Raw genomic sequence first — 27591 nt, 5'->3', positions numbered from 1 at the left:
GTCAAACCCAAAGTAATTTTTGAATATCTTTTTGAACGTTAGGTCATATATTGAGTTTATTCTACAAAACTAAAAATAAAGTCATATTTTAATTTTATATTTATTTAATGTGGTATTTTATCAAATAAATGCTCTTACTATTTTATTCAAGCCAATAGTCCTCTCTATTAAACTCGGAAAATCTCGATGGACTTTCCAGTAGGCCGACATCCCATTGAATTAATTTTTCCCCTCACATTTGTGAACAAGTTCTAATTAACCAATTAGGTAGGTTAATCAAACCAATCACAAAAAATCCATGATCACTAATTCAACAGGTACACATGAATAAATCATGTGATAGCAATTATGATTCTCGATTTTATGAGGGTGAATACTACATATCACCTATGCAATAATAATTACATGTCCTTAACTTTGTCTCTAATACACTTTCATCTTTGCTTTGGTGAACAAGCTAGGTGTACTAATTAAATTAGACCCAATATGAACAATCACTTGATCTTCCACCTAGTAAAAATGTATCATTCGCTTTGGTGAACAAGGTTTTTGACGAACAGGGGCTTGCCTCGAGGCATCATATTGCAAGGCATTTGATTATTTTCAACTTAATATATATATATTTAAGGAATTTATTATTGTCTCACCAATTTTAGTTATTTGGCATATGAGGTGATTATTCAAAAAAATAAAACCTAACATGCATACTACAACATAAATTAAACATATCGATATATAACTTTAACTAACATCAATCAACTCAAGCTATAAAGGGTTGACTTGTCAACCTAGGCCCTGCTCTCCGGGTCTCCAATAATTCCTTCATCTTTAGTCTTCAATTGTACATGGTTTCATTTCCTAGTTGCAATTTTTCTAATAATGAAAAATTAAATCCTATTCTAATTTTACATTTGTAAAATAGAAACCTCAAGTTAAATTGAAAGAGAGTTTGGTGAGAAGAGAAGTACAAGAGAACTTTAGAGAAGGCAAGACACATAGGTGTTATTTTAATTATTACAAACCCAAAAATAATAAATAAGAATAAAAGCATTTACAAGGTTTAAAGTTGTATGTCGGACACAATGCATAGACAAACATACATACATCATAATCAAAATTAAAATGAATTAATTTTAATTATTTTACCCAAGTGTCTTTTTTTAGTTCCTAAAGTTTTGTATAATTGTATTTCAACCCTAAAGGTCAAGAAAATCTCAATTTAGTCACAGTTCAACAAAATAGGATCAAATTCATCTTTTCCACTTTGCTTAGTGTGTAAGTAAAATATCCAACCATACATATGAAATTCAACAAAATTCCAGAATCATGCACAACTAGAGAGCATGACTAAAAGCCATGAGCAAGCCTAGAAATCATGCAAGGGTATGGCTTGGACATGGGATGCCAAGTCGTGCTTGACAACATAATTCCAAGTAGGTGCCCAAAGAGGGAGGATTGGATTTGTGTAAGGGCACGACTTGGACATGGAATGTCCAATCATGTCTAGCACCCCATGCAAGCCATGCATGGCATTTCCAAGCCTGAATTCTCTAGATTTTTCCCATGATAGAGAAACCTAGAAAATTCCCCAATTCTTAGCAAGCCACATCGTCAAGGTGAGAGAATATGACGTATAAACCATCCTCACACTAGTAGCAACCTTTGAAACACGCAACAACGCATATCAAAGGAAATTTCATGCAACAATGTGAAACCAATTCAACATTCAACGAAAAAAAATTTAATAACCTACAAATCTCAACAATATCAAGCAAAAATTCAAGAAAGTAAAACTCAATAAATTTAACACAAATTTATGTTCTTTGTATGACCTCAAACAAATTGCAACAACAAAACATAAGCCAATAATTTAAATTAATAATAACATCAATCATAAAATTGCGACAACAATTTTATAATAGCCAATTACAATTTATAATAAAAAAATTTGATATCAACAATTAAAATTATGCGATCGAATTAAATAAATTCACAGGTATAATTTCATGAATTCATTCCTCAAGGTTGGCTTTAGTACCATTGTAGAGAATTTGTGGCCTTCAAGCAACGAAATAGCAATTAAAAATTTTTAACTAATAAATACACAAATTGCAAAAACCCTTTTTGGATCACCTTTGTAGGATAATTAATTCACAAATATGTTATTAATATTCATACGGTGTTTACAGAATATACATATGTAAAGAAAGTTCCTTTGACTTCTATTAATTGAGATAAATTGTGAAGTCACTCCCAAAACCCAAAGTACGCTTGAACCTCAATATCCACATGAAGCACGAATCGATTGGAGGCTAAAACCATGCCAAAAATCTGTTCGAATCTTGAGAATGGTATGTGGGATTCCTTAATGAAGCCACAACAATAATCCTTAGAATATACAAGGCAACTAGGTCTTTCAAGGCACACATATGTGCCATGGCTTTTCTTCTTATGAGGAAAAATTAAAAAAAAAAAAATGAAAGAGTAATTTATGCTAGCCTTTTAATCCTTGGTGGCTAACGCTTTTCATCTAAAGCACAAAGTGTGCGTTTTGTTTGTTCTTTTTTATTTTTTATTTTTTGTCCCATGGGAAAGTAATGCACTCAATATGCATATATACATATACATGTCCATGGGCCTCCCCTTGAATGGGCTTTAAATATATTACATGGGTTTTTAATAACTCTAAACATTTGAAGCTTAAATGAAAATGCCCAATTTCGTTTAACTTAAACAAAAATGCCCTATTAACATGAAATGACCAGAACTCATATATAAATAAAACAAATTCATATTCCCACCCATAATTTCCCTAAACCATTTTCTTAATTTTAAAGAAAATAGCCTTCCATGGGGCTCCAATGAAAACTCAAACTGTGATTTTTCTTTAACTTTTTTGCAGTTTTCTGATGACAAAAATGGAAAAAAAGGTGAGTACATTGTCCTTTCTCTTATTTAAATCATTTTGGTGTTTAAATTTTAACGATTAGATGAAGATTTTGGGTATTATTAGTTTAGGATTTTAAGTTTTGAACAACTGATTTTGTTGTTTGATTCTTGTTTATTTTGGATGAATTAGTTTAGAGCTATTGTGTTTTAGTATGTGTAAAATTGTTTATTGTTAAAATGGTAGTTGGAAAATGAGATTTTCTCAGAAAATATGACAATTTCAAATCGGCACGACACCTCAGGGGATAAATTTGCAACTTGGGAATCCCAGGTTTGATAAATATCCCCCAAGTAAAATCAATGCCACAGGGGACAAAGGAAAATGTGATTTTTTAAATAGTAACTATATTAGGGGATCCATGGAGGAACCCAAGGGAGGGGAAAAATTGTGTGTTTTTGAATAATATCCCATGGGGGAGGGGGAAATTATGCGATTTTGAATAGTATCCCATAAGGGAACCATGAGTGAGGGTGCAAATTTTGATTTTTAAACAGTGACACCCACGAGGAGGAGTAGAATTGCGAGTTTTTAAACATTTTAGACTTGTAGGAGAGAAGGAAAATATTAAGAGGGTAAATTGATATTTTTTCTAATTCTAAGGTTTATCAAGTGTAGTTTTCGAATTTTAGGTCCAATTTTTAATTTTTGTCATCTTAGGTTTTTCAATATGTAGTTTTCAAATTTTATATCTGTTTTTCAATTTTTATCACTTTTAGGTTTTTCGATGTATACTTTTCAAATTTCAGATCGATTTTTTGGTGTTTGTTATTCTAAAATTTGTCAACAATTGGTCTTTGAATTTCATGTTGGTTTTTCAATTTTTGTCATTCAAGTGTTTTTTGATGTGTAGTTTTTTAATTTCAAGACCTTTTTTTTTTATTTTTGTCACTCTTAGGTTTTTCAACATATAGTTTTTCGAATTTCAAATATGTTTTTTATTTTTGTCATTCTTGGGTTTTCTGATGTTTAGTTTTTGAATTTCAAGTCAATTTTTCAGTTTTTATCATTCTAGGCTTTTTGGCCATGTAGTTTTTAGTTTCAGGTCAACTTTTTAATTTTTCTCATTTAAGGGTTTTTCAATGTGTAGTTTTCAAATTTCAAGTCTAATCTTTTATTTTTTTCATTCTTGGATTTTTTGACATGTGGTTTTCGAATTTTAGATTTGTTTTTTGATTTTTATCATTCTTGGGTTTTTCAATATTTAGTTTTCAAATTTTAGGTCAGTTATTTGGTTTTAGTCATTATAGAGTTTTTTGACGTGCAGTTTTCAATTTTTAGGTCAAATTTTTATTTTTGATATTTAAGAGTTTTTCGACATATAGTTTTTGAATTTCAAGTCAATTTTTTGGTTTTTGTCATTATAGAGTCTTTTGACGTGTAGCTTTTGAATTTGAGGTCTATGTTTTCAATTTTTGTTATTCTAGGGTTCTTTCAACATATAATTTTTGAATTTTAGGTTTGTTTTTCAATTTTTGTCATTATTGGGTTTTTTATGTGTAATTTTCGAATTTCAAATTTGTCTTTTAATTTTTATCATTCTTGAGTTTTTTTACATTTAATTTTCGAATTTTAGATAAGTTTTTTAGTTTCGGTTATTCTAGGATTTTTCAGCATGTAGTTTTTAAATTTCAGATCGGTTTTTCAATTTTTGTTATTTCTAAGTTTTTCAACTTATTGTTTCAAATTTTAGGGCCATTTTTTTTTATAAGCAATTGATATTCATTTCATATTTTATGTGTGTTTTTTTCTAAAATTTTTATCAAGTTTTTTATGATAATAATTTCTTTTTTGCAAAAATTTTCCCAAAAAAGAAAACGTGGAGACCTTTGCATTGAATTAAGAATCCTAGACGAGGCACGACTCTTTCGAGTAGAGGCAATATCTCATGTATAGCAAAATGCAACGTTAAGATTAAATCCTCATTGACATTGACATAGTTGCAATTGTTTCTATTACTAGATACGAGATTTAGCTGAGTGTTGGTGCACTCATTTATGTTACGATAGTTGTATGAAGTTTTACGGAGAAATGAGTTTTAGTTTAGGATTAATGTGGTTGACATGAGGTTTAGCCTATTCGCATTTGTACTTATAACCAGGCTACCATTCAGTCAAATTACTGTTATTGCATCATATATTCCATAAGGTTCTAGAGATAGGATTTGAAAGACCTATTTTTGAGGATGTCAAAAAGTGCAATATCATGATTTGGAGTGAGTTTTCTTAATAAGACCATGAAGGGATGACAATGTCAACACTACCAAAATAGCTCTATTGTATTGCCTTTATATAGTGTTACTAGGGAATGACAAATGAAAAAAGGTATCTATAGAGTATCTCCAATTGATTGATCACTTAGACGGTTTTAATTCCTACTTGTAAGGTGTTCTAATATGGGATATGACATATGAGTCGATATTCCTGGTGAGTGAGAGGATCTACTCTGATCAGATGACAGATATGCATAAATATAATATCTACAGGTTCCCGTTTGCATTCTAAGTAAATGTATATTTGTTAATTATATATGTTGATTGCTGAGGAAAAAAATTATTAATGAAATTTAAACATTGATGTTTACATTATAGTTTTGGATCTATGAGATGATCGACACTTTATATAATTGTGTGGACTTAGTTACTATTGATGCATCTCCACGATACAAGAGATATTTTTGGATAGAGTCATATAGGAATTATATTCATCGATGATAAGGTATGTAACTGTTAATTGATTTATTGATTAATTCAAATATGTTTAATTATATATTTGAATGAGTAAGATGATATTACTTTCCCGCTCTGACTATCATCGATTGAGGAAGCTACAAGATGGTATGTTGACATTGTTGCCTACTTAGGTATGTTAGATCCCTAGTCATCCTTATCCTACTCGATAGGAGATAGAACTTCTCCTATTATACCACCTATAGGTATTCAAGCCCCTAATCTTGAGACATCTGTTGATGTTCAAGCCCCGGTTACCTAGTAGACTATATGTCTAGCAGTTGAGACCCCAACCATAGAGCCCACTACTTTTCATGGTGTTCAAGCCCTTGTAACTAAACACCCTACGTACGAGTGCCCATTGACAACATCACTTGTTTTATCCCCCTTAGATGCTAAATTAGCCCGCTAGGGCAAGATTTCTAGTTTACAAGACCATATGTTTATCTTGCAAAGTAGATGTTTTCTCAAATGTCTTGTTTGGAGGATCGAATGAGTCATTTGGAGGACATCGTGATACGTATATGGCCAGATACAGTCGATTAGATAAAAAATTCACATCTTATTTATTCATTTTATAAATTTTATTTACCCATTTGTTTAACGTGTAATTTACTTCATATAAGGTACTTGCGACAGTGTTAAGAGACCCTCACATGTTGGCCTTATGATTCCTTCACCTCCCCCACCTGAGGTTTGTAATTATTTTTTGTTAGTATATTTTACATGAAACGTAATTAATCAATTTATTATTAATATTCTTAAAGAAACTAGCCACAAAGAAGCATCGGTTGAGAGTTTTTCACGTACACCTTCCCTTAGATAGGTTGTTGTTGTTTAATCAATTCAATGTAGGGCTGGATTCGAGCCGAGCAGAGCTCGAGCTCGGCTTGGTTCACATATACTTGGCTCAAGTTCAAGCTTGAGCTTGTGAAAGCCAAGCTCAAATTCAACTCGAATTCGGTTCGGCTCATTTTTTGTTACCAAAACGACGTCGTTTTAATACATATTGGACAAAACGACGTCGTTTTGTATCAAAAATTTTAATTAGAAAATCTGACAAGCAGCTCGAGCTTAGCTAAGGCCGGCTAGTTTTGGGCTCGATCAAGTCGAGCTCGAGCTTGAGCTCAAACTGGCTCGATTTGAATCCAACCCTAATTCAATGCAATTAAATCTAATAGGGTGTTAAATTGTTTTTTCTTTTTTTGTCTTTTTATGACAAACAATTATAGTTAATTGTTGACCTCCCCAGCACAAGTAAAAGGTTTATTAATATTAGCTCACAGTGGGACGAGCTGCTTAATGTTATGCCACAAGGAGATCAGGATAAAGTATATCCATAATTAAATATATATTTACTTCCATATATTAATCACTGATAATATTAAATTACTTTCCCAGTTCATCATAGGGGTACAGATGGTTGACTTGATAACAATAGAGGATTCTCCCACCAAACCTCCTCCTTCGTATATCGATAAGGTAACATTAACCCATTTCATTGTGTGTGTTAATTAAGATGAATTATTGAATTAACAATTTTATATCTTTTTTCAATTGGTGTGAACTGCTTATGATAGGATCGTCCAAAAGGGTCCACTAGTACGTACTCCATACACAAATCTAATCAAACTGAGGGTAAAATGACAAATTCAGACCATTTCCTCCTTAACTGTGGAGCATGAGGAAGCTTTCCTTTACTGGTACGATGAAGCTACAACATCAGACGACCATAAAGTATATTAAATAAGAATGAAGTCCAATGCTGCTTTTTGGCACATGGTTATCAAGCTACGTCAGTGGCTGACTAATAATATAAATGGTCTATATCCATTGACTTTGTTTAAATATTTAATATATTCATGAAAATTAAAAACAATTCATGTACTATATCTAATTTATGTTTTCTTGTCAATCATCAGCACATAGATTCCTTCTTAGCACTATTATGTTGACACTAGCATAAGTAACAAGTTGTCATCCCAAAGATCATAGTATATGACTCCCAGAGTGCTTTTACAGGCAACCATGAGTGTAACAACCAAAAACTACATAAACATATAACAAAATTTAGAAATTTTTAACCAAATAAAGACTTGAATACACTGCTTTTTTTTTTTAAACCTCAAAACATTATAATAAAAATAATTGTCCTCAATTGAAAAGATACACTCAAATAAATAAATTTTTTTCTCTCTCTTCAGTTGACCCTTTTTTACTTCTTATTCCTCAATTGTTAAATAATGACTCATACTTTATGTCAAAATCTAATTTGCAAAAAGTTAATAACAAGGAAGTGAGTCGTCAATTCAATAAGCAAAAACTAAATGAAAATATACGTGTAAAAACATTTAATCCAAATTCTGACAAAAATGGTCAAATGAAATATATCTGAACTTTTCATATATCAATCTCAAGTCAAAAATATCATATATAAATCTTAAGTTAAAAAATATCATATATAAATCTTAAGTTAAAAAATATCATATATCAATCTCGAGTGAAGAAATAGTATATATTAATCTTAAGTCAAAAATATTTTTCAGACTCATGCCATGTAGTGTCATTCCACTCCCAGTGACTCGACCAGAATTTTAGAATCAGATGTTACCTATAATCTTGGTGACCTAGCCAGAGTTCAAAAGTGTGCACAACAGAACCAATAATCTAGTTGGACCAAATTTATAATTTCAAAGTTCAAAGTAGATATTCAGAGACTACAGACAACGAGTCAAAACCACATATATACAAAGTTTCATATCATAAATGCATATTTCGCTCACTACCAAAATAAATTTGTAAATCAGTGTCTAAGTAAATAACACTTGGATAAAACAAAAATGTGTATAAAAATATTTTATAACTCACAAAAGTCTTTCCATATAAATAAAATGAAACATCTATATTATATAACTTTCAAAAACACTTGTACCTAAATATAACTTGTGAAAATATTTATATAAATTTTTAGTTTAAAAGAAACATTTACGAAAATATATTATAATTTACAAAAAAACCTTTATATACACATAAAATGACATATTTATATAACTTACAAAAATATTTATATAAATCTTTTGGTTTAGAAAAAATGTTTACAAAAATATTTTTTTCCCTGATAAAAACATTTGTATATAAACAAAATAAATTATTTATATAACTTACGAAAACATTTATGTATAAACAAAATGAATTATTCATATAACTTATGAAAACATTTATATATACAAAAACGAAATATTCATATAACTTATGAATTTATATATAAACAAAATGAAATATTCATATACGTCCCGAAAACATTTATATATACACAAAACGAAATATTTATATAACTTATGAAAATATTTATATATAAACAAAATGGAATATTTATATGAGTTATGAAAACATTTGTGTAAATGTTTGAGTTTAATAGAAAACGTGTATAAAATATTATATAGTTTTTGAAAACAAAAACTTTTAAATTTGACTGTCATTTCCAATCATATAACATTTAGAGGGCGTTTGGTTTGGGTTTTTTAATATTACTTTGATAATTTATCTTTATTCCCTTGTTTGATTTGTCGGTAATAAAATATTACAGTAATCTTCTATTACAAATGTTGACGTAGCAGGTAATAAAGGTAGTAATCTTATTACTACCTTCACCTTAGGTATTTAAAAATTACCGAGATAATCTTGATTTTATTATAATTATATTATTATTTATTAATTTTTTGAAACAAGAATAAATTTATTTTTAATTAATATGACAAATAATATAAAACAAATTTAAAAATAATTATATTCAAGGGCATTTAAGTAAAATAATTTACTAGTAATCTTTTATTACCTTTAACCAAACATAATAATTATTTATACCTATCAAATTTTATCAAACATAATAATCATTTATATCTAGTAATCTTCTAAGTAATTTATCTTTAAGGTAATCTTTCTATTTTGATAATAAAACATTACCCAAACCAAACGTCCCCTTATATGCATACAAAAAGAATAATTTCTACTTACCTAGATTAAGAGTAAAAATCCACATAACTCTTATATGTTCCAAACTACCACTCACAACCTGTTTAGATCCTAGTCATAACCAATTAATTCAACTTGTATCAATAACTCTCAGAAATCTTTTTAGATTCTATTGAAAAACCTCAATTCAAAGCTGATTTCACAAATTCTAAAGATACTAAAAAATAACCCTAAACCCAACTAACATGTGTCTACACTATACAACCTTTATTCCATGAATTTGATAAATTCCCACACAAATTGAAATATTACAAAACTTGGCAAGGACAAAGAAGACATAGTTTACCAGAAAAATATTCAACTTAAAAGGATATAAAAATTTCTCGAAAAATTAATTTTTTCTATAGCTAAAGAACACTGCCAGCAGTTTTCAGGTTTGATAGGTCAAGCTTTTAGTAATATTATAAAATTCTATATAAATCAAACAATTACGAAATTTTTCAGAAATAAACTTTACATATTGCTGCTTTAAATAAAAATAATATCAACCTGAAAAAAATTTAAAAAAAACAAGTAAGACAAATTTCTTTAACAGATCACTAACATTGCTAAAAATCTTCCAGATCAGACACACAATCTTGTAACAATGATAATAAATATCATATAATTTGTAAAATTGTGAAAATTTCTAGAATTAAACTAGTTATGCTAATATATTTATAAAAAAATATTTAAGTTAAAAAAATAATTCAGAAAGCTCTCAAAATTAAATTGTTTTCACAAGTCACAGACTCTGCCACAGAAATTTCAAGTTTAACACTTAATCTTATAACAATTTTCATAAATCATATTTAATTAGTAAAATTAAGAAAATTTCCATAGTAGAACTAGACATACTCATTTATATATTAAAAAATTCAAATTGAAAATGCTTTAGAAAACTATAAAAACACTAATTTTTTTTACAGATTACAAACTTTAAAAAAAAATTCCAGGTTTAACACCTTAATATTCTAGCTCATTTTTATGCTATTTTTTTTTATAAAATCAAGAAAAATTCATAAAATGGTTAATAATACTCTGTAGCATCTCAAATGAAATTTTTGGAATTTTTAAAATACTCTAAACTAGCAATTTAAATTTACAAAATTAGTCTATAAGTAAATTAATAAAAATTTCAAATTTTTTATAAAATTTGGTTGATATATAAAATAACATAGAATAAAATATATATGAAAAAAATATTATTAACAAATAGATACCTTCAAGTAGACACGTCAATTGGGCCGGATCGAATGGAGGCCCTGCCCGAAGCACGAGAAAAAGCCCGCGCACGACAAAGCCCGGCCCGGTACTGTAGCATGCCGAGTCGGGCCCATGGGCTTACTAGGGTGAGCCTTGGGCTTTAATATTAAACCCATGGACTGGCCCAGCCCGACACGACACTGTTCATATATATATATATATATATATATATATAATTTTTTCCGGTATCCTGCCGCAAGGCAGCAGAAGCAAGAATTTGCTTCTGCCAAATGGCAAAAGGTGCTTCTGCCATTTGGAAGAAGCAAGCTTCTGCCTGGCAGAAGCCCAGGCAGAACGACTTCTTCCTGGCAGAAGCTAGCCAATAGCTTCTGCCTTATGGCAGAAGCCGTTGGCAACGGCTACTGCCAAACTTTTTTTAAATTTTTTTTAATTAATTTATTTTTTTTCTATAAAAACCTATTCAATTTTTCATTTTCACATTCAATTACAATTACAATTACAATTTACAAATTTCTCAACCTCTCAATCTCTCAAACTCCCAATCTCTCTAACTCTCAATCTCAACTATTTATTATATTTTTAATTTCATTTTATTTTAATTTTATTATTACAAAATATTACAAATGGATCCAATGTCAAATGAATTCAATCCATTTAAATATTATCATGCTGGCGCTGATGATATTATTGATGATGCACAAGGTGGAATAGGTGGAGCACCAACAGGTGAAAGTGGTACGGGTACAGGTTCGCATTATTCGACAGACAGAAAAAGAAAACAAACGTCAATGGTATGGGAACACTTTGATAAAGTTGAGGAAACAATAGAGGGGAAATTAATTCGTCGAGCAGTATGCAAACATTACGGTTCCTGTTTAACATGTGCAAGTACAAGTGGGACGGGACATCTTCGCCGACATGTTACTGATTACTGTAAAAAAATTCCACATGAACTTAGCGGACAAAAACAAATTTCATTCACCAGATCGTGATCTGTTGGTCCAGGTGCCACTTCAACAGGAGGTCCGAGTGGTTCTGGACATATGGGAGAAATGTCAACTTTTACGTACGATCAAATGAAGGTTTGAGATTACATGGCCAGGTATGTCGTTGCTTCTGATCAACCTTTTAGTTATGCAGAAGATGAAATTTTAGAATGGATGATGCAAAATAGTATTCAACCAACATTTAAAAGAATTTCTAGGTCAACTCTTAGGTCAGATATATTGAGAAATTATGAATTAATGAAAATAAAAATTATTGGAGAATTAAGTAATTTTAATGGTGTTATTTCAATAACTTCTGATTTATGGACTGCTACAAATCAACGTATAAGGTATCTTTGTGTAACTGCTCATTATATTAATTCTGATTAGCAATTATGCAAAAAAGTTATTGCATTTAGAAATTTAAAATATCCACATAATGGTCTTGTAATTTATCGTTCATTAGCAAATATTTTTGATGAATATAAAATTAATAATTCTATTTTTTCAATTACTTTAGATAATGCTAAAAATAATAATAAAGTTATTGAATATATGTATAATCATTTATCTCCTCCATTTAATGGGAAATTATTTCATGTTAGGTGTGCATGTCATATTATTAATTTAATCGCTCAAGATGGCTTGAGTTTGGCAAAAAAACATTTAGAAGTAATTAGACATGCCATTGCATATATTTTATCATCTCCATCACAGGTACAAGCATATCATCAATTATGTAAATCAATGGGGTTAAGAAGGAAAAAATTAAAAATAGATATTAGCACTAGGTGGAATTCAACATATCTCATATTGAAAGTATGCGAAGGGTATGAAGTTCCTATAACACGATACTTCAATACCCAACCAATGGATTCGCAAGATCTTATTTTTTTGACAGATCAAGATTGGGAAATACCTATGGCTTTAATGAACTTGTTAGAGCCATTGAAAACAGTCACAGATCATTGCTCAGGTGTGTATTATCCAACAACTTGTTCTATAATATATAGTATGGTAGAAATAAGTGATATTTTTAACGAACATAGGCATCGTCACTCTCATAATGCTTTTCAAAATATATGTATGCAAATGGAACAAAAATTTAAAAAATATTGGAGTGAAATTCCTTTACTTTATTCTGCAGCTACTATTTTAGATCCTAGGGCAAAAACTAATGGATTACAAAATTTATTTGATGTTATTAATGAAAATTTGTCAATTAATAGCAATGTAAATTCTGTTGAATATGTTCAAGAATTTTTATTTGATATGTATAGTATTTATGAACAAAAATATGGAAAAACTGGACAAAGTTATGCACCAGAGGTAAGTTCTGGTAGTTCAGGTAAAAAAAAGTCACGCATATGGTCTTTATTGCGCAAAGGTAAACAAACTGTTAGTCAAAGTACAAATTATAGTCAATTTTACAATTATATAAATATTGACCATTATCCTGAAATTGTTCAAAGATATAATGCTGAAAAACTAGATATTTTGGCATGGTGGAAAGACAAGGCAGAAACCTTTCCTGTGCTTGCAGTCATGGCTCGAGATCTACTAACACCTTCGGTGTCAATTGTAGCATCAGAATCTGCTTTTAGTGCAGGGGGATACGTGCTGGATGATAGACGATCCAATTTATATCCAAATATGGTCGAAGCGATAATGTGCATGAAAGATTGGATCAAAGCTGATTTTAAATTACAGAATCATGTGACAGAAGATGTCTTTGAAGAATTCAAAGATTTGGATGTAGAAGATGAATAGATAAATATTATATAGTAGATAAATTTTATTTATGTTTTGTAATTTATACAATATGTAAATTAATTTATTTGTATTTTATTAACAATTTATAATATTTTTTATCATGTAACCACGGTATTCCTCCGCCATAAGTGAGGGATTATAAATAAAATATTCAGAGTATTGTCCTCGATTTTAATAATTAAAAAATAATTTGTGTTTAAAAATTTTAATTAAAACTTTTTTTAAATATTTAATAAGGCCCGACCCGGCCCATTTAATAAGGCCCGGCCCGGCCCATTTAAAGCCCGTTAGTATATGGGCCGGGCTTTGGACCTTGATATTTTAAAGGGCCGACCTGAAGGCCCGTTACTGTTTGGGCCTCGGGCCCGGCCCGGCCTATTAGCCCAACGGGCCGAGCTGGAGTCGGCCCGGCCCAGCCCATTGACGTCTCTACCTTCAAGGGTAATATAAATATTATCAATAAAAATCCAAAAATAATATATATGTTCTTTTATTTATTTTACAAACTAATATACTACTATCATGAAACAAATAATGTACAATGCAAATTAGGACTTGTTCTACCGTACAATAGAACAATTGAATTGCAATTATTAAAATCAAACTCTAATCCTCAAATCATAGTTCACAAATATACCCAAATAAATGAAAATATTGAGACTTACTTTAGTATGAGAAATTATTTAGGTAGAATTGCTTCACTATTTCAATCCCTTTTTCAACCATTTTTTTAAACTAACACTTACAATCTCTCTTTACTTTTTCAAAATGTTTGAGTTGGATTAAAGAAAATATTTTTTCTATGTAAGTTTTAAAGGGGTCACTTAATCTCTCATTTATGACAAATATTATCTTCTCCTGGTTAATTAAAAAAATATCTTAAAAAATATTTTCAACTTACCTTATCCCTTTCTGAAAAAAATTCAAACTTACCTTAAAATAAACTTATCCTATTCCAAATTTTTAATATAATAATAACAATATTAATAATAAAAATAATTACCGAAAATTACACATGAGGGGTTTACTCATCGAATGAGATTGTACACCACCTAGCGTCTATGAGTTTTTGGACCACTATAGGGCAGACACCACTACAGGATCACTTAGCATTGCGTTAAGCAAAAGGTGTCTCCCAGTAAGACATAAGATATGACAATTACGATGTTTTTATGCTACACTTCATAGAATGTTTGGCGCTAGATCGGAGTATGGATTTCCCCCACAAGTCCTCCACCTTGATGCACAGGCATTTGGCCTCACAATTGTATTTCCATTATATTGAGTAGATCATGGATACATACATATATTTCAAAGGTGTTATATATATTTATATATGTTATGTACGATATTTTATTAGTTATGCATATGATTTTATGTTTTATCATATGTTTGAAACATGTACACCAACAACTCATAAGTAATTTTAATACAAACATAAATCATATATAGCTCAAACATAAATCAAATGTAATAATTGATTAATAGATGTTAGAAACATAAATAATAATGACATAAAATTCCACATGATTACATCTCATTTCAACATAAATAATATTGATATAGGATTTCAAATATTACATCTCATTTCAACAAATACATAAATCAAACTAAACAGAAGGTCTTTTTTCTTTATTTCTTCTCGATGAACCCGATGGCATGAAGCTTGGAACCAATGCTAGACTCTTGCAATGTGATCGTACATGCTTAGGTTGATTACATCAATTGTAAACCTTCGTTATAACAACCTTACCCTCAAAAGACGTTGATTCTTGTTTAAAAGAGAACTCGATCGATGACGATCAAGAAATAGTGGCAAGATAAGTCTTTCCTCCTCGATATGTAACTATTCTGATTGATCCCTTAATGGATTGACAACTTCTGCATAAATCAGATAGTAAAATTCAATAGTGTAGAATGGATAAACTCATACATAGACATTGGTGAGCCTTATATGTCTTGCGACAACAATGACATACGTGTATAGAATATGTGAACGTTGAAACTTCATGCATGTACATTTTTGCTTATGAAAGTCTACAATACCCATGTATCCGTAACCTATAACTGATATCAAAAATTTTTAATTAGATAAACCTCAAAGTTCACAGACTTCAACACATGGTGGCCAAGCTTCTCCTCTATCTATGGTGTAACCTAGTAAGGGCAGTCATCTATAATTTTAACAAAAATTAGCACATCTGTTACTAAATAAGTGTAAGTGTAAAAAGTCATAGTCAATTAGATAATTAGTGTTAAGACTATACATACTTGGATAATTTCTCCACTCATAAAACCATTGTTGCAAGGTACCCCAAACGAACTCAACTAGCATTGTGATGGGCAAACCCTTTACGTGTCTAAGAAATGCATTAAATGACTTTGCAGTATTGGTTGTCATTATGTTATACCATTTACCTGGAAAATGTGTCTTGCTTTATCATTGATACCCTACCTCATATAGGTAATCCCTTGCCTCAAAATACACCTCATCAATAGGTCTCATCATGAACTCAAAATCTGCCTTTTTATAGGCTTTCACTATTTTCCAATATAAACACGCGACCTTTGAGTTATGAGTGTACTTCAATCACATGTTACAAAGAAGGTGATGACAACAACCACGATGGTATACATATGAAAATATCTTACCCATTGCAGAGTACATAACGTGATATCAATCTTAGATTATTACCAACTTTAGCACTTCACGAATGCAATCTTTAAACTTTGTCAAAAACCAACACCATGTTAAATGATCTTCCTTTTTTTCCCATGCTAAAAACTACTAGGTAGATCTAGTTATTACCATCCAAGGCCACGGTAAGAAATAAATGCCCAAGAAATCGACCCTTTAAGAAAGTAACATTAATGCAAATAATTGATCAAAGATATCACTAAAATGCACAGATAGAACAACCCAATGCCATGAAAAAGTACTAAAATCAATGTTTCTCGTCTGTTTGTATATGGTCATGATACCCAAATTATCTAGCTCTAAATTGTAACAATAATCCGGTAAAAGCATAAATAACTCTTCCAATGAGCTCCTCAATGATTGTATTGCTCAATTATTTGTTGTCAAGCCTGTGAATATGATATATCAATTTTATACAAGTCAACTATAACCTCTTCTAACCAATAGGTGTGTTACAGAAAAAAGGCAAGAGTTCCCCTATTTTAGAGGGCCTAGGGAACTTTTTTTTATTATGCCCTGTAATATTCCTAATTAACAATTCACACAAACCAGTCCTACCAACCGACTAGATTTTCATTAACTTAATCACAATTAACAAAATAAATACTAATAATAACCATCATAAAATTACCACCCACAGAAACTTTATAACCAATTTTAATGACTAGCCATATATATATACGTATATAGATATATATACATAATCACATGTATACATATAAGAAACAAAATATATACATATCCACCAATATTTATATCAAGTATATATATATGCATATATTCACATATACATCAAAAACATATAAATCAACAAAAATATGGTGTCTTCCTCCCTTAGCCTCATGTCTCACTAGTGCTCTTCGGGAACCTTTGCTACAACTTTTTACCTGTAAAATATTAAATTAAACGGAGTGAGCAGCCACGGCTCAATAAGAAAATCATATTCAATACTCAAAGCATTTCATACCAATACTAATCTCTTCCATACTCAGAGTGTTCGGGCTATTCACATACAAAATAATTAACACGAAACACGCATTAAACACATATCATAATTCTCTTCTTTCACCTATTTATTCGTTTCCTTACTATACAAATATGATTCACTTGTCATGATTTATGCATGTATGAGTGTCATGACTTTTCTATTTTCTGATCGTACATCTTTCTCAACCTTTTATCAGTCATATAGGCTTACATGCATGATTCTAATGCAAATGACTTTCATAAAATATTTGCTAATTCTTTTTTTTTTGGTCAAATATTTTCATTGACCGGTCTAGACTACATAGGAAAATACTCGCAGTCACCATACAAGGTACAATCCTCTCTTACACGCATATTTCACTATTTTTTCTTTGTTGTCCACAACATCTTTCTTTGTTATCTACATAGTACAACTAATATTTTTCTTTGTTGTCCACATAGTATAACTAATATATTTCTTTGTTGTCCATACAGTATAGCTCGCGTGTAAGGATTTTAAGCATGTTTTCCGCTTTCTTATATCATATGAGTCATTATAAAACCAAAAACACTTGTTTTCCATTTTCTGAAAACATGCATAACTTAGAAAATGTTTTTCCTCTTTCTTTATTTTTCTGAAATCATGCATATGCTATAATTCCTTATGTATGCGTGTATAACCATAATATGAAATATACACATTCATTGTTTTCTCTTATTTTTTTCACTCCTTATCAAACATCATATTATTTTCTCATGCATTTATATATATCTTATGCATCAAATTAATTTCAAAATATACAATATAGGCTTCATATAAGGGTTATTCTATATATCATGCACATAATTAAACAAAATTTAACCTACATCACATTCAATGACACTTTTACCCTTATGGTCAAAAATTATATGCTTACCCTTAGTGCAAAGTCTTTCATCAATTCATTATTTCTCACATATTTAACACACAAAATCCACTAAGCTAACCCTAGGAATATGAAATGTCTAAAATACCCTTATGACCAAAAATTACTTCATAAGTCCTAATGAATTTCTTTATTCTTTTAAGCATAAATCACCTTAATTCTAATACTCTACACACTTATACAAGTAAAGGTTATTTAAATAACCTAACTCAAATTACTTCAAGTATATAAAGTATAAAATTTTTACCTTTTCTTTGCTAATTAGGTGATTTAAGTCTATCCTCCTTCATTTCTTCTTCTTAGCAACCTTAATCAACCAAAAACATAATCATCCATCAAAACTCTAAACTTCACATCTCTTAAAAATTAAATTTTTTACCTTAGAACTTACCAGAATTGATAGATCTACACTTTTTATAACTTGAGGCTTTGAAAATTAGGTGGTTTAGCTAGATCTTTTGATGAATTTTTGCTTGAAGAAAAAGCTTTAGTAAAATTATGGAGATTCTCAGCCAAGGAAGAAGAAAATGAATAGTTGGATGGTTTTATAAGCATTTTGGACTAATTTACCCTTAATATTTTCCAAAAATGACTATTTTATCCATAGCCAATTACCAAAAACCCTTAACACCATTATATAATTTCAAGTGTGCCATTCAATTTACATTCCCACTTTGTCTCTTAAATCCTTCTAAAATGATTGTTTTACCCCCCTTGAAAATTATTACTCATTTAGTTGTTTTATATAATTCTTTTACAATTTCTTTAAACAATAAGTTATAAAATCAATTCTAGGGGTAATTTTGAAAGTAGAGTTTACTGACATACCTGAATCCTGGTGTTACATCAACGAAGTCGATAATGACCTCCTTAAGCTAATAAATATGATTAATCAATTCAAACTTTGACTTCATTAATTAGCTTAAAGTTGAAGCCTCAGCTTACTAATGATGTGGCTTTAAGCAAGTGTGCACGGGATTCATAGAACGGATTCAAAATACAACACTGGGTTTTATTCTTTTTCCTAATATATACCATTTGCATTGCTTACCAATGCATTTAATCTTCCACCTGTCTATGTATGACTTAGCCACTTTGTACTGGAATCCTTTCTCCAATGCAAATTAAGCCACTGCATCTTTCAAGTGTTTTTTTATCCCAAAAAATTGTCACCAATTTTTATAGCATTCCTCTCTCACACCGATCTTACACCACTTGATATTATTGAAGGTTATGGAGAAAAATCAAGTAACTACTTAAATGGATCAGTGGGAACACTATTAAAAAATGGACCAACATAGTTCCTGCCACCCTCAAAAGGATCTTCAAGAGATTACTTGTATTGCAGTTAACATATGACATATCCTCTAAGTTCAGCTCATCAAGAGCAATATCAACCATCTTGTTCCTATCAAAGTCACCTCAATCTGGAACCTTCTTTTTGTCTTTACGATCCCATTCCATAACAATATAGAATGCATCATTATGAAAATTTGTCAACACTTCCTCATCGGATTTCCATTTTAATTTACCATCATCATTGTCACTTATTTCTTCTTCTCCTTGTGCTTCGATGAGGTATACCTCAAAGTATTTTGACATGTCAATAAAACCCTTGACATCTCCATCACCTTAGATTTTACAGGTGAGTCTAGCTCGATATGTTTTGGTTTCATGTATAGCTATATGTTGTTCTTGATCATATTGATATCACACTTTTCACTCAATAACTAGATAAATCTTTCAAGTGTTGTTCTGAATGGAATTTTAACCACTACTTTAAAACTTCCAATATATTTCACTATATTCTAATCATGTTGAATCCATTCTCCTTTGAAATGAATGGCAACATAACCTGTTATTTTAATTATCAATCTTACAAAGAACATTATTGATTAAAAAACCATTTATCAAAAAAATCCACATTAAACTTTACCATTATAACAAAATGCCCCCTGTATTTTTCTTACATTGTTTAAACCCCTCAAATATTATCAAAAATCAAAATACCCTCTATATTTTTCTAACATATATGATCTTGATATTTTTATAATATCTAAATGTCTCCCAATTTTGGTGCATTTCATTTAGCACCCTTACATATTTGTCTAATTAAAAATACCCTTATAATTTTCTTACATTTCATTTTACCCCTTCATATATTATCAAAGATCAAAATAACCTCTATTTTTCCTAACGTAAACGAACATGATATTCTCATGATATCTAAATACCCCCCAAATTTTGGCTTTTTTTACCACCCTCATATTTTGTCAAATTTTAGAATACCCTTTATATTTTTCTAATTTTCATTTACCCCCTTATGTATTATCAAAAATAAAGATACCCCCTATATTTTTGCAATTTATACGAATTTGATATTTTTATAATATCTAAATGCCCCCCAATTTTGGCTTATTTCTTTACCTCCCTTATTTTTTAACTAATTTCAAAATACCTTTATATTTTTCTGATATTTTTTAACCCCCTCATTTATTAATAAAAATCAAAATGGCCCTTATATTTTCCTAACATGTACAAACTTGATATTCTTATAATATTGAAATGCCTCTCAATTTTGGCATATTTCATTTATCACCCTCATATTTAGTCTAATTTCAAAATACCGTCTCTATTTATCTAACATTTCATTTATTATCCTCATACATCGTTAGATCTTGAGATGCCCCTATATTTTCCTAATATTTTTCATTTAACCCCCTTATATATTATCAAATAGGCCAAAGGAGTATTTCCCACCCAAACTATGTTGAATACTCAAAGTTTTCTCCGTTAACTTTGAAAATATCATTTATCCACCCATGACTTGTTAAATTTAATGGAACCCTAACCCTTGAAAATTTAATCTCATTTTCCCCCTAAAAGTTTAAAACCTAACATTTTATCCCCTAAGCTAAGTTTGAAAAGATCACATTTCCCCCCTAGGGTTTAGTTTCAAACCCATCACCGACCGTCTCTCCCTTCTGATGGTTTCCCTTCCTCTGATGACCCACCTCAACTCCACCCCAAACCATCCAGTGTCGAGAGAAGTCATATGGGAAGAGAAATCTCGTCTTCGTCGTCTGGGAAGACAATCGTCTTCCCAGAGGGAGACAAGTCGTCTTGCCAGAGGGAGACGAGTCATCTTGTCTTCGTATGAGAATATGATTTCTCTTCCCAAACGACATCTCTCGACATCAGAAGGGTTGGAGTGGAGTTGAGGTGGGTCATCGGAGGAAGGAAAACCGTCGGGAGGGAGAGACGACCGGCGATGGCGCTAGAGAAAGTGAACGGGTTTTGAAACTAAACCCTAGGGGGGCAATGTGATTTTTTCAAACTTGGTTTAGGGGAGAAAAGTTAGTTTTTTAAATTTAGGGGGGAAATGAAATCATATTTAAGTTTATTTTTAATATTAAATATAAAATAATGATTTTACCCTTAAAATTAATAGATTTAAATGGTCATGTATGGGTAAATGAGATTTTCAAAATTAACGGAGAAAACTTTGAGAATTCAACATAGTTTGGGTAGGAAAGAGTCCTTTGGCCTATCAGATATCCAAATGACTCCTATGTCATTATATAAATAAAATATAAGAACTTGATTTAATAAATAAATTAAGTTTTAGATTAAGATTCGTATAAATATCTTATTATCATGAACCGATTTTTTTCTATTCGAACTCAAAAATACGAATTTTCTTTTTGTCAAATGAACCTACAGTGTCAAATATGAAAATTTGAATGGTGTGAAAAAGGTACTAAGGTAAGTGTTTATGTAGAAGTGGTGAATGGGAAAGAAATTGAAATGTTAAAAATACTCAAGAGGGTAGAATGAGTCAAAGATTTCAAGGCAATTCTGCTTGTGTTAAGTCTATGCAAAAATTGTTGAGGTTGAGTTAAGATTGAGAGTTTCTGATATGATTTTAATTCGAATCGAAATCAGGATAAGGTTGATTTTTTTAGACAAAATTTAGTTCTTTGAAACTAAATCATGTTATGTTTCAAGTTAACTCGAATATTTGAAGAAATATTATTGTATGTAATTTGTTAAGGACAAATTGGAGAAAATATTAAAGTACCAATATCAATTACATATTGCATATAGTTTTGTCGCTATGTAGTTGTGTTTACTCTTATTATTATAATTAAAAATTTTATTTTTTTATGATAATAAAAATGAAATTTAATTATTAAGATTATAAATATGTTTTAAAGGCTCTTGGTAATTAACTTTTGAGACATTTATATAAATAATAAAGTGTTATATGGTGTGTTTTGTTAATAATTAAGAAATTGAAACATTAACAACACTTATGATAGTTTAAAGAGTGAACGATTTTAGGGCAATTCAAGTTACAAATTTTGATATAATATTGATTTAAACCAGATTAAAACTGAAATCATTAATATAAAACGTGAATTAACATGCTATGAATTATTAACCAACCGCTCTAAAATATTTTAGGGACTACTAAAAATTTTTAAAATGGTTAGACCCAAAACTTTTTTAGCCGCTCCCGAACTTGAATGAAATCACCCGTACGCATCAAAACCGTTATATTTCTTCTTCCTAGAAACAATTAAACTAAAAATAAAAAACCGAGACAGGAGTGGTAACTCGCGAGCCAACCCTCCCTCTGTTAGCGCTTACAAATCTAGGTTTTCTGTGTAGAAAAGACCACCAAAACATGTCCTCCTCAAGATATGTTTATTGGGTGCTTCTGACCATGTTCACCTATTGCATGTGCTCGTTTCTCTTGCACATGTTTTTATAACTATTCTTGTTATAGAAACACTATTAATTCTATGATAGTCTTGATAAAATATATATAACCAAAATCTTGACTTACTTTTTTGTGATAGGAATTTCAAAGTTTTGGTGCCATTATTTTTTATGTTCTTAAGATATTCAAGAAAAAAAATTTGGTGCTTGTATTTTTTACTTGTTCATATCGAAAACATTTCATTTGAGTTCATATCTGCATTCTAATAAGTTTTTTTTTTTAATGGTTAAAATTAATTTTAGTGTTGATGAGCTACGAAGACTTTTGTCTGACAAGGATGCCTACCACCAATTTTTACTTACAGTCGATCAAGTAAAAATTCAAAACAAAGTAAGTTGCATCTTTTGTTCTTTATTTTTACGGGAGGTTCTGAGCTTATAATTTGAACATACTGCATTTTATGTTCGCTCTATGTGTGCAAAACATTCTATTTGCTCTTTGCTTGCCTCTAAAAGAGTAATTGTTTGGCTATGATTGGTTGAAAATTTTTTGTTTTATAGTAAGATACAAAGACTTGATCATTCATCATCACTACCTGAACATGTACCAATGATGGTATTATTGTAATGGCTCTACGGAAGAATTGTTGACACAGCCCCATTGTCTCTAGCATTCCATGAATGATGCACCAAGGTGTAGGAGAAAATAGGACTTTAGGCTTTTGGTCTTTTCTTTTTACTATTTGGGCATCAATTTGAGCGTTTGGTCTTCATTCTATATTATATTATTGTCAACCTAGTAGTAATTTTGCCCTTTATTTAACAAAATAGAAAATCTAGATAGTTTGAGTAGTTTTGAAGTCTCTCATTTTCCGGCTATTTAAAGCGCTAGAGACCTCCCATAATTAGCCAAAGTGATTGTCTAATAATATTCTCCCTCGATTTGAAACCTAATTACCATTTTTATAATAAAAACTAACATATGGATTGAATACAAGTGTTTCAATCCTAACATTTCTCTCTCTTTAAAAAACTATCTTATCCTCAATGTGAGTATTTTTTTCATATATATATTTTGAATTTTTTTTGTTCCTTTTTTTAATTTTTTGGGACTTTTTTTCTATTTATTTAATTTTTTTTTGTCTCTTTCTTTTTTTTTTTCATCCATCACTTTTTTCTTCTTACATTACTCCACTTTTCTTTTCAATCTTCCCACATATTTCCCAACTCACACCTTTTCTATAATCCTATTTTTATTACTTTTTTCCTCATTTCTGCTGCTCACTTCTTTTCAACTTCCCCACCCACTTTTCTTTTCATTTTCCAACACAGGTTACCTTCTTTTTTTCTTAACAATTTCCCAACTGTCTCTGCCACTTATCAACTAATTGTACTTTTTAATTTATTTTTCAGCTTTCTTGCACCACTTTTTATCTAGTTGTCCCTTATTTCTTTTAATTTTTTTCCCTGTCCTCCTTTCTTCTCTTCGTCTTCCCCACAGCTGTGCCCTCTTTTTTTTTTTTTTCATTTCCCCTCGTCTTCTCTTCATCTTTTTTCTTCTTCTATATATTTTTTTTTCTTTTACATTTTTGCCAGACTTTCTGCCCCAATTGGCTAGACTTATACCACGAATTTTCAGTCGTGTCGTTGATCTTGTTTAGATCTTAACTTTTTTTGTGGCTCTCTTTTCTTCTCCTTCTCCCTATTTTTTTCTCTTTTTTTTTTTTGGCCACTTTTCCGGTGGCTCTTCTCTAGTCGCCATTTTCTTTTTCACTCTCATTTTTAGTCATGGATCTTACCTTTAACCACATTGATTTCACCTCCAACCACAACTTTTCAACTTTCCAACTTTCCAACAACTTGCTGCCGATGATCTATTGGACTTTGATCAGTCTCCCCTATTGGATCTACTACTTTGATACCATTTGATAGGAATCTAATTCTTTATTCAACAAAACACAAATAAAATAGAACCCAAAATGAAATAAAAAATACTTCATTGACTATTTGATAGATTTCACTAATAAGAAGAATTACAAAGATAATCCAAACGGTTCGAAAAGTTTGGAACCTCCCATTTTTAGATCGTTTGAGATGTCAAAGACTTTTCACAGTTAGTCAAAATGGTGCTTAAATAATAGAAACCCTAATAATGTTCTCCCTCCACTTGAAACCTAGATATTTTTTTTATAATAAAAACTAACCTATGGATTGAGGATAAGTGTCTCAATCCTAATACAACCCTTGAAAAATAAATTTTAGAAAAAGTGAGCCTTATTCACTCAAAAAAATAATATTCTAGGAAAGTGAGCCTTATGATTTTTTTTTAATGATTTTGATATGCCAGCAGTTAGTAAAAATGTCATGCAGTGTGATATCTGTATTAATCTGTTGAAGTTTAAGTAGCCTGAGTTCTGCCTTTATTGTTTATTGTAGGAACTAACTTATAAAATGCTGATCAGGTATGTGTATGATTTAAAAAGGATGGAATGCCAAGGTCAGATTCCGTATCATAGTAGTCTTGTGTTTGCATGCTTAAATATATACACACATATACTTGCCTTATGCAGCAGTCATGTATATACTCATTTGTCATATCAGAAAAAATGCTTGTCACTTGGTTTGCATTTAATAGCATCATGCATAAACTGATACGTCCACCACTTTTCTTATTTGCTGCAAAACAAATAGGTCATTATGATGGGGTGCTTCTTCCACCAATATATAATCTCATTTTGTCATAGTCTTGGTTCTGACAAGCTTTCCCTGTTTCTAACCATTTATTTTTGTTTGTTGTGTTCATAATTAAATTACATCAGATAAGGGATGAACTACGAATGGAAACATTGCAGCTTGCTAGTGAGTTATTCCTTTTTCTATTTTGCTTCTCTTTTAAATATGTAAATGTATTGTTGGTTGTAGTGGTAAAAGTCCTCTGGAAGTTTGTAATTTTTAACTTTTATGAAATCAGGGGAGAACTTAGACAAGGAACCACGCGCCATTGAGCTTAAAAATCAAGTAAGACTCTTAAGCCATCATTCATATTCTTGTTGAATTTTTTTTTGTCAGTTGGCAATAGTTAATATTTTTTTGGGGGGCCGCATTTGGGGGTGCGGGGATTTACAGAGCAGAATTATCCGGACAACAGAATTAGCTGCTGCTCAGGAGAAATTGCAAGAACTTGAGAAACAGAAAGAAGAGCTTTTGAAATTCTACTCTCCTGGATCGTTACTTCAAAGGCTTAAAGGTGACATTGCTAATAAATTAATGATCATTTTAAATGCTTTTAATGTAAAGGAACATAATGAAGGTGTAAACTTTTCTTTTCTGCAGAGGCAATGGATAAGACAGAGGTAGAATCTGAGATACTGCACGCTCAGCTCCTCAATAAGGAAATAGATACCAGCGCTTTTGTGCAAAAGTACAAAAGGCTTCGGACAACTTACCACCAACGAGCCCTTGTCCATCTTGCTGCTAAAACATCCTCTTTCGGTTGACCTATGGAAACAGTTGATAATTTCATATACGTAAATAGTGAGAATGCAGTTCTTTGTGGTTTTCAAGATGTCTGCCTAATTTTTAAGGCTTCGTTCATGATATCATGTTATTAGTAAAAACAAAGTATGTATTCACACTGTCACTTCCATAACTTCAAAATGTGTAAGAAAATACAGCCACATTCTTCTTCCTGTTTTTGGCCATTTTTGTAAATCTATTACAAGATCAAACTTGAACTGAAGCTATAAAAACCAGCTATAATTTGATTCTAAATTGCTACCGTAAAGAAGCCTGAGTAAAAAGAATATAATTTATTCCTCTACATGAGCTAGTTTATCTCCCAATTCAGGCCAAATATCTGGCGCCCAAAGGAAACAATCGGGTTATACCTGAAAACCTGCGCTTGTCAAATCAACAACAAGTATTAATAAGAGTCTCACAGACAATGTTATAAGCAAACCTCATATTACATAAATCTAGACTTTCTAGAAAATCATTAAAACAGAAAAGTTACAAGCAACCTCATATTACAAAAATCTATCCTTACGGGAAAATCATTAATAATCAAAGTTGTAAGCAACAGTCTCAAACGAAGAAGGTTCCTTGTGGTACTAGAAGGACTTTTCTTGTAGAGGAATTTAAGTCGTCTTTGAGATTGTCGACATCCCATAGGCCTACCTGGCGAAGAAACTATAAGAGAGAAGAAGATCTGAAGATTATCTTTTTCCTTAATGATCTTGTAGCTTTTGTATTCTTCCAAGACGATTTAGGCCCATACAAAAGAAGCACAACACCTAGTTCGCAAGGCCTAGTTGCTTTAGTTATTTATGTACCTGTAGACTAAGGTAGTCTCTTATATACTTGTGGATAAAATATTCTTATGCTTGTAATCAGATTGAATAAAATAAATTTTTGTTTTTATCTCCATTTTTTTTTTTTGGTGACCATGCTTTTAAGGCTTATACTCATGTATCATTTGTGTGATGAATGAAAAAAATGCGAGATAGAAGGAAATTTAAATGAGAAAAGACTGGTTGAGGTAATGAGATATTAGTAGTATTTCCATGCATCCCTTTACTTAATAATAGGTAACAATGTATTTCGTT

At 30.6% G+C, this 27591-nt stretch overlaps 1 protein-coding gene across 1 annotated transcript; it reads left to right on the top strand.

Annotated features, from left to right (window-relative positions):
* The first annotated feature begins 23255 nt into the window (after positions 1-23255).
* Positions 23256-26676, top strand: LOC123201609 (vacuolar protein-sorting-associated protein 37 homolog 1-like). The gene is made up of 5 exons (XM_044617183.1): positions 23256-23378; positions 25807-25846; positions 25959-26005; positions 26114-26234; positions 26321-26676. Exons 1-5 carry the CDS (start codon positions 23271-23273, stop codon positions 26482-26484), a joined length of 480 nt encoding a protein of 159 aa, XP_044473118.1. The 5' UTR covers positions 23256-23270; the 3' UTR covers positions 26485-26676.
* Positions 26677-27591: the final 915 nt, after the last annotated feature.

The sequence above is a fragment of the Mangifera indica genome, chromosome 18, assembly GCF_011075055.1.
Source record: "Mangifera indica cultivar Alphonso chromosome 18, CATAS_Mindica_2.1, whole genome shotgun sequence".
Classification (NCBI taxonomy): Eukaryota; Viridiplantae; Streptophyta; class Magnoliopsida; order Sapindales; family Anacardiaceae; genus Mangifera; species Mangifera indica.
The sequence above is the reverse complement of the archived record's forward strand: the minus strand, read 5'-3'. Positions and strand labels throughout refer to the sequence as shown.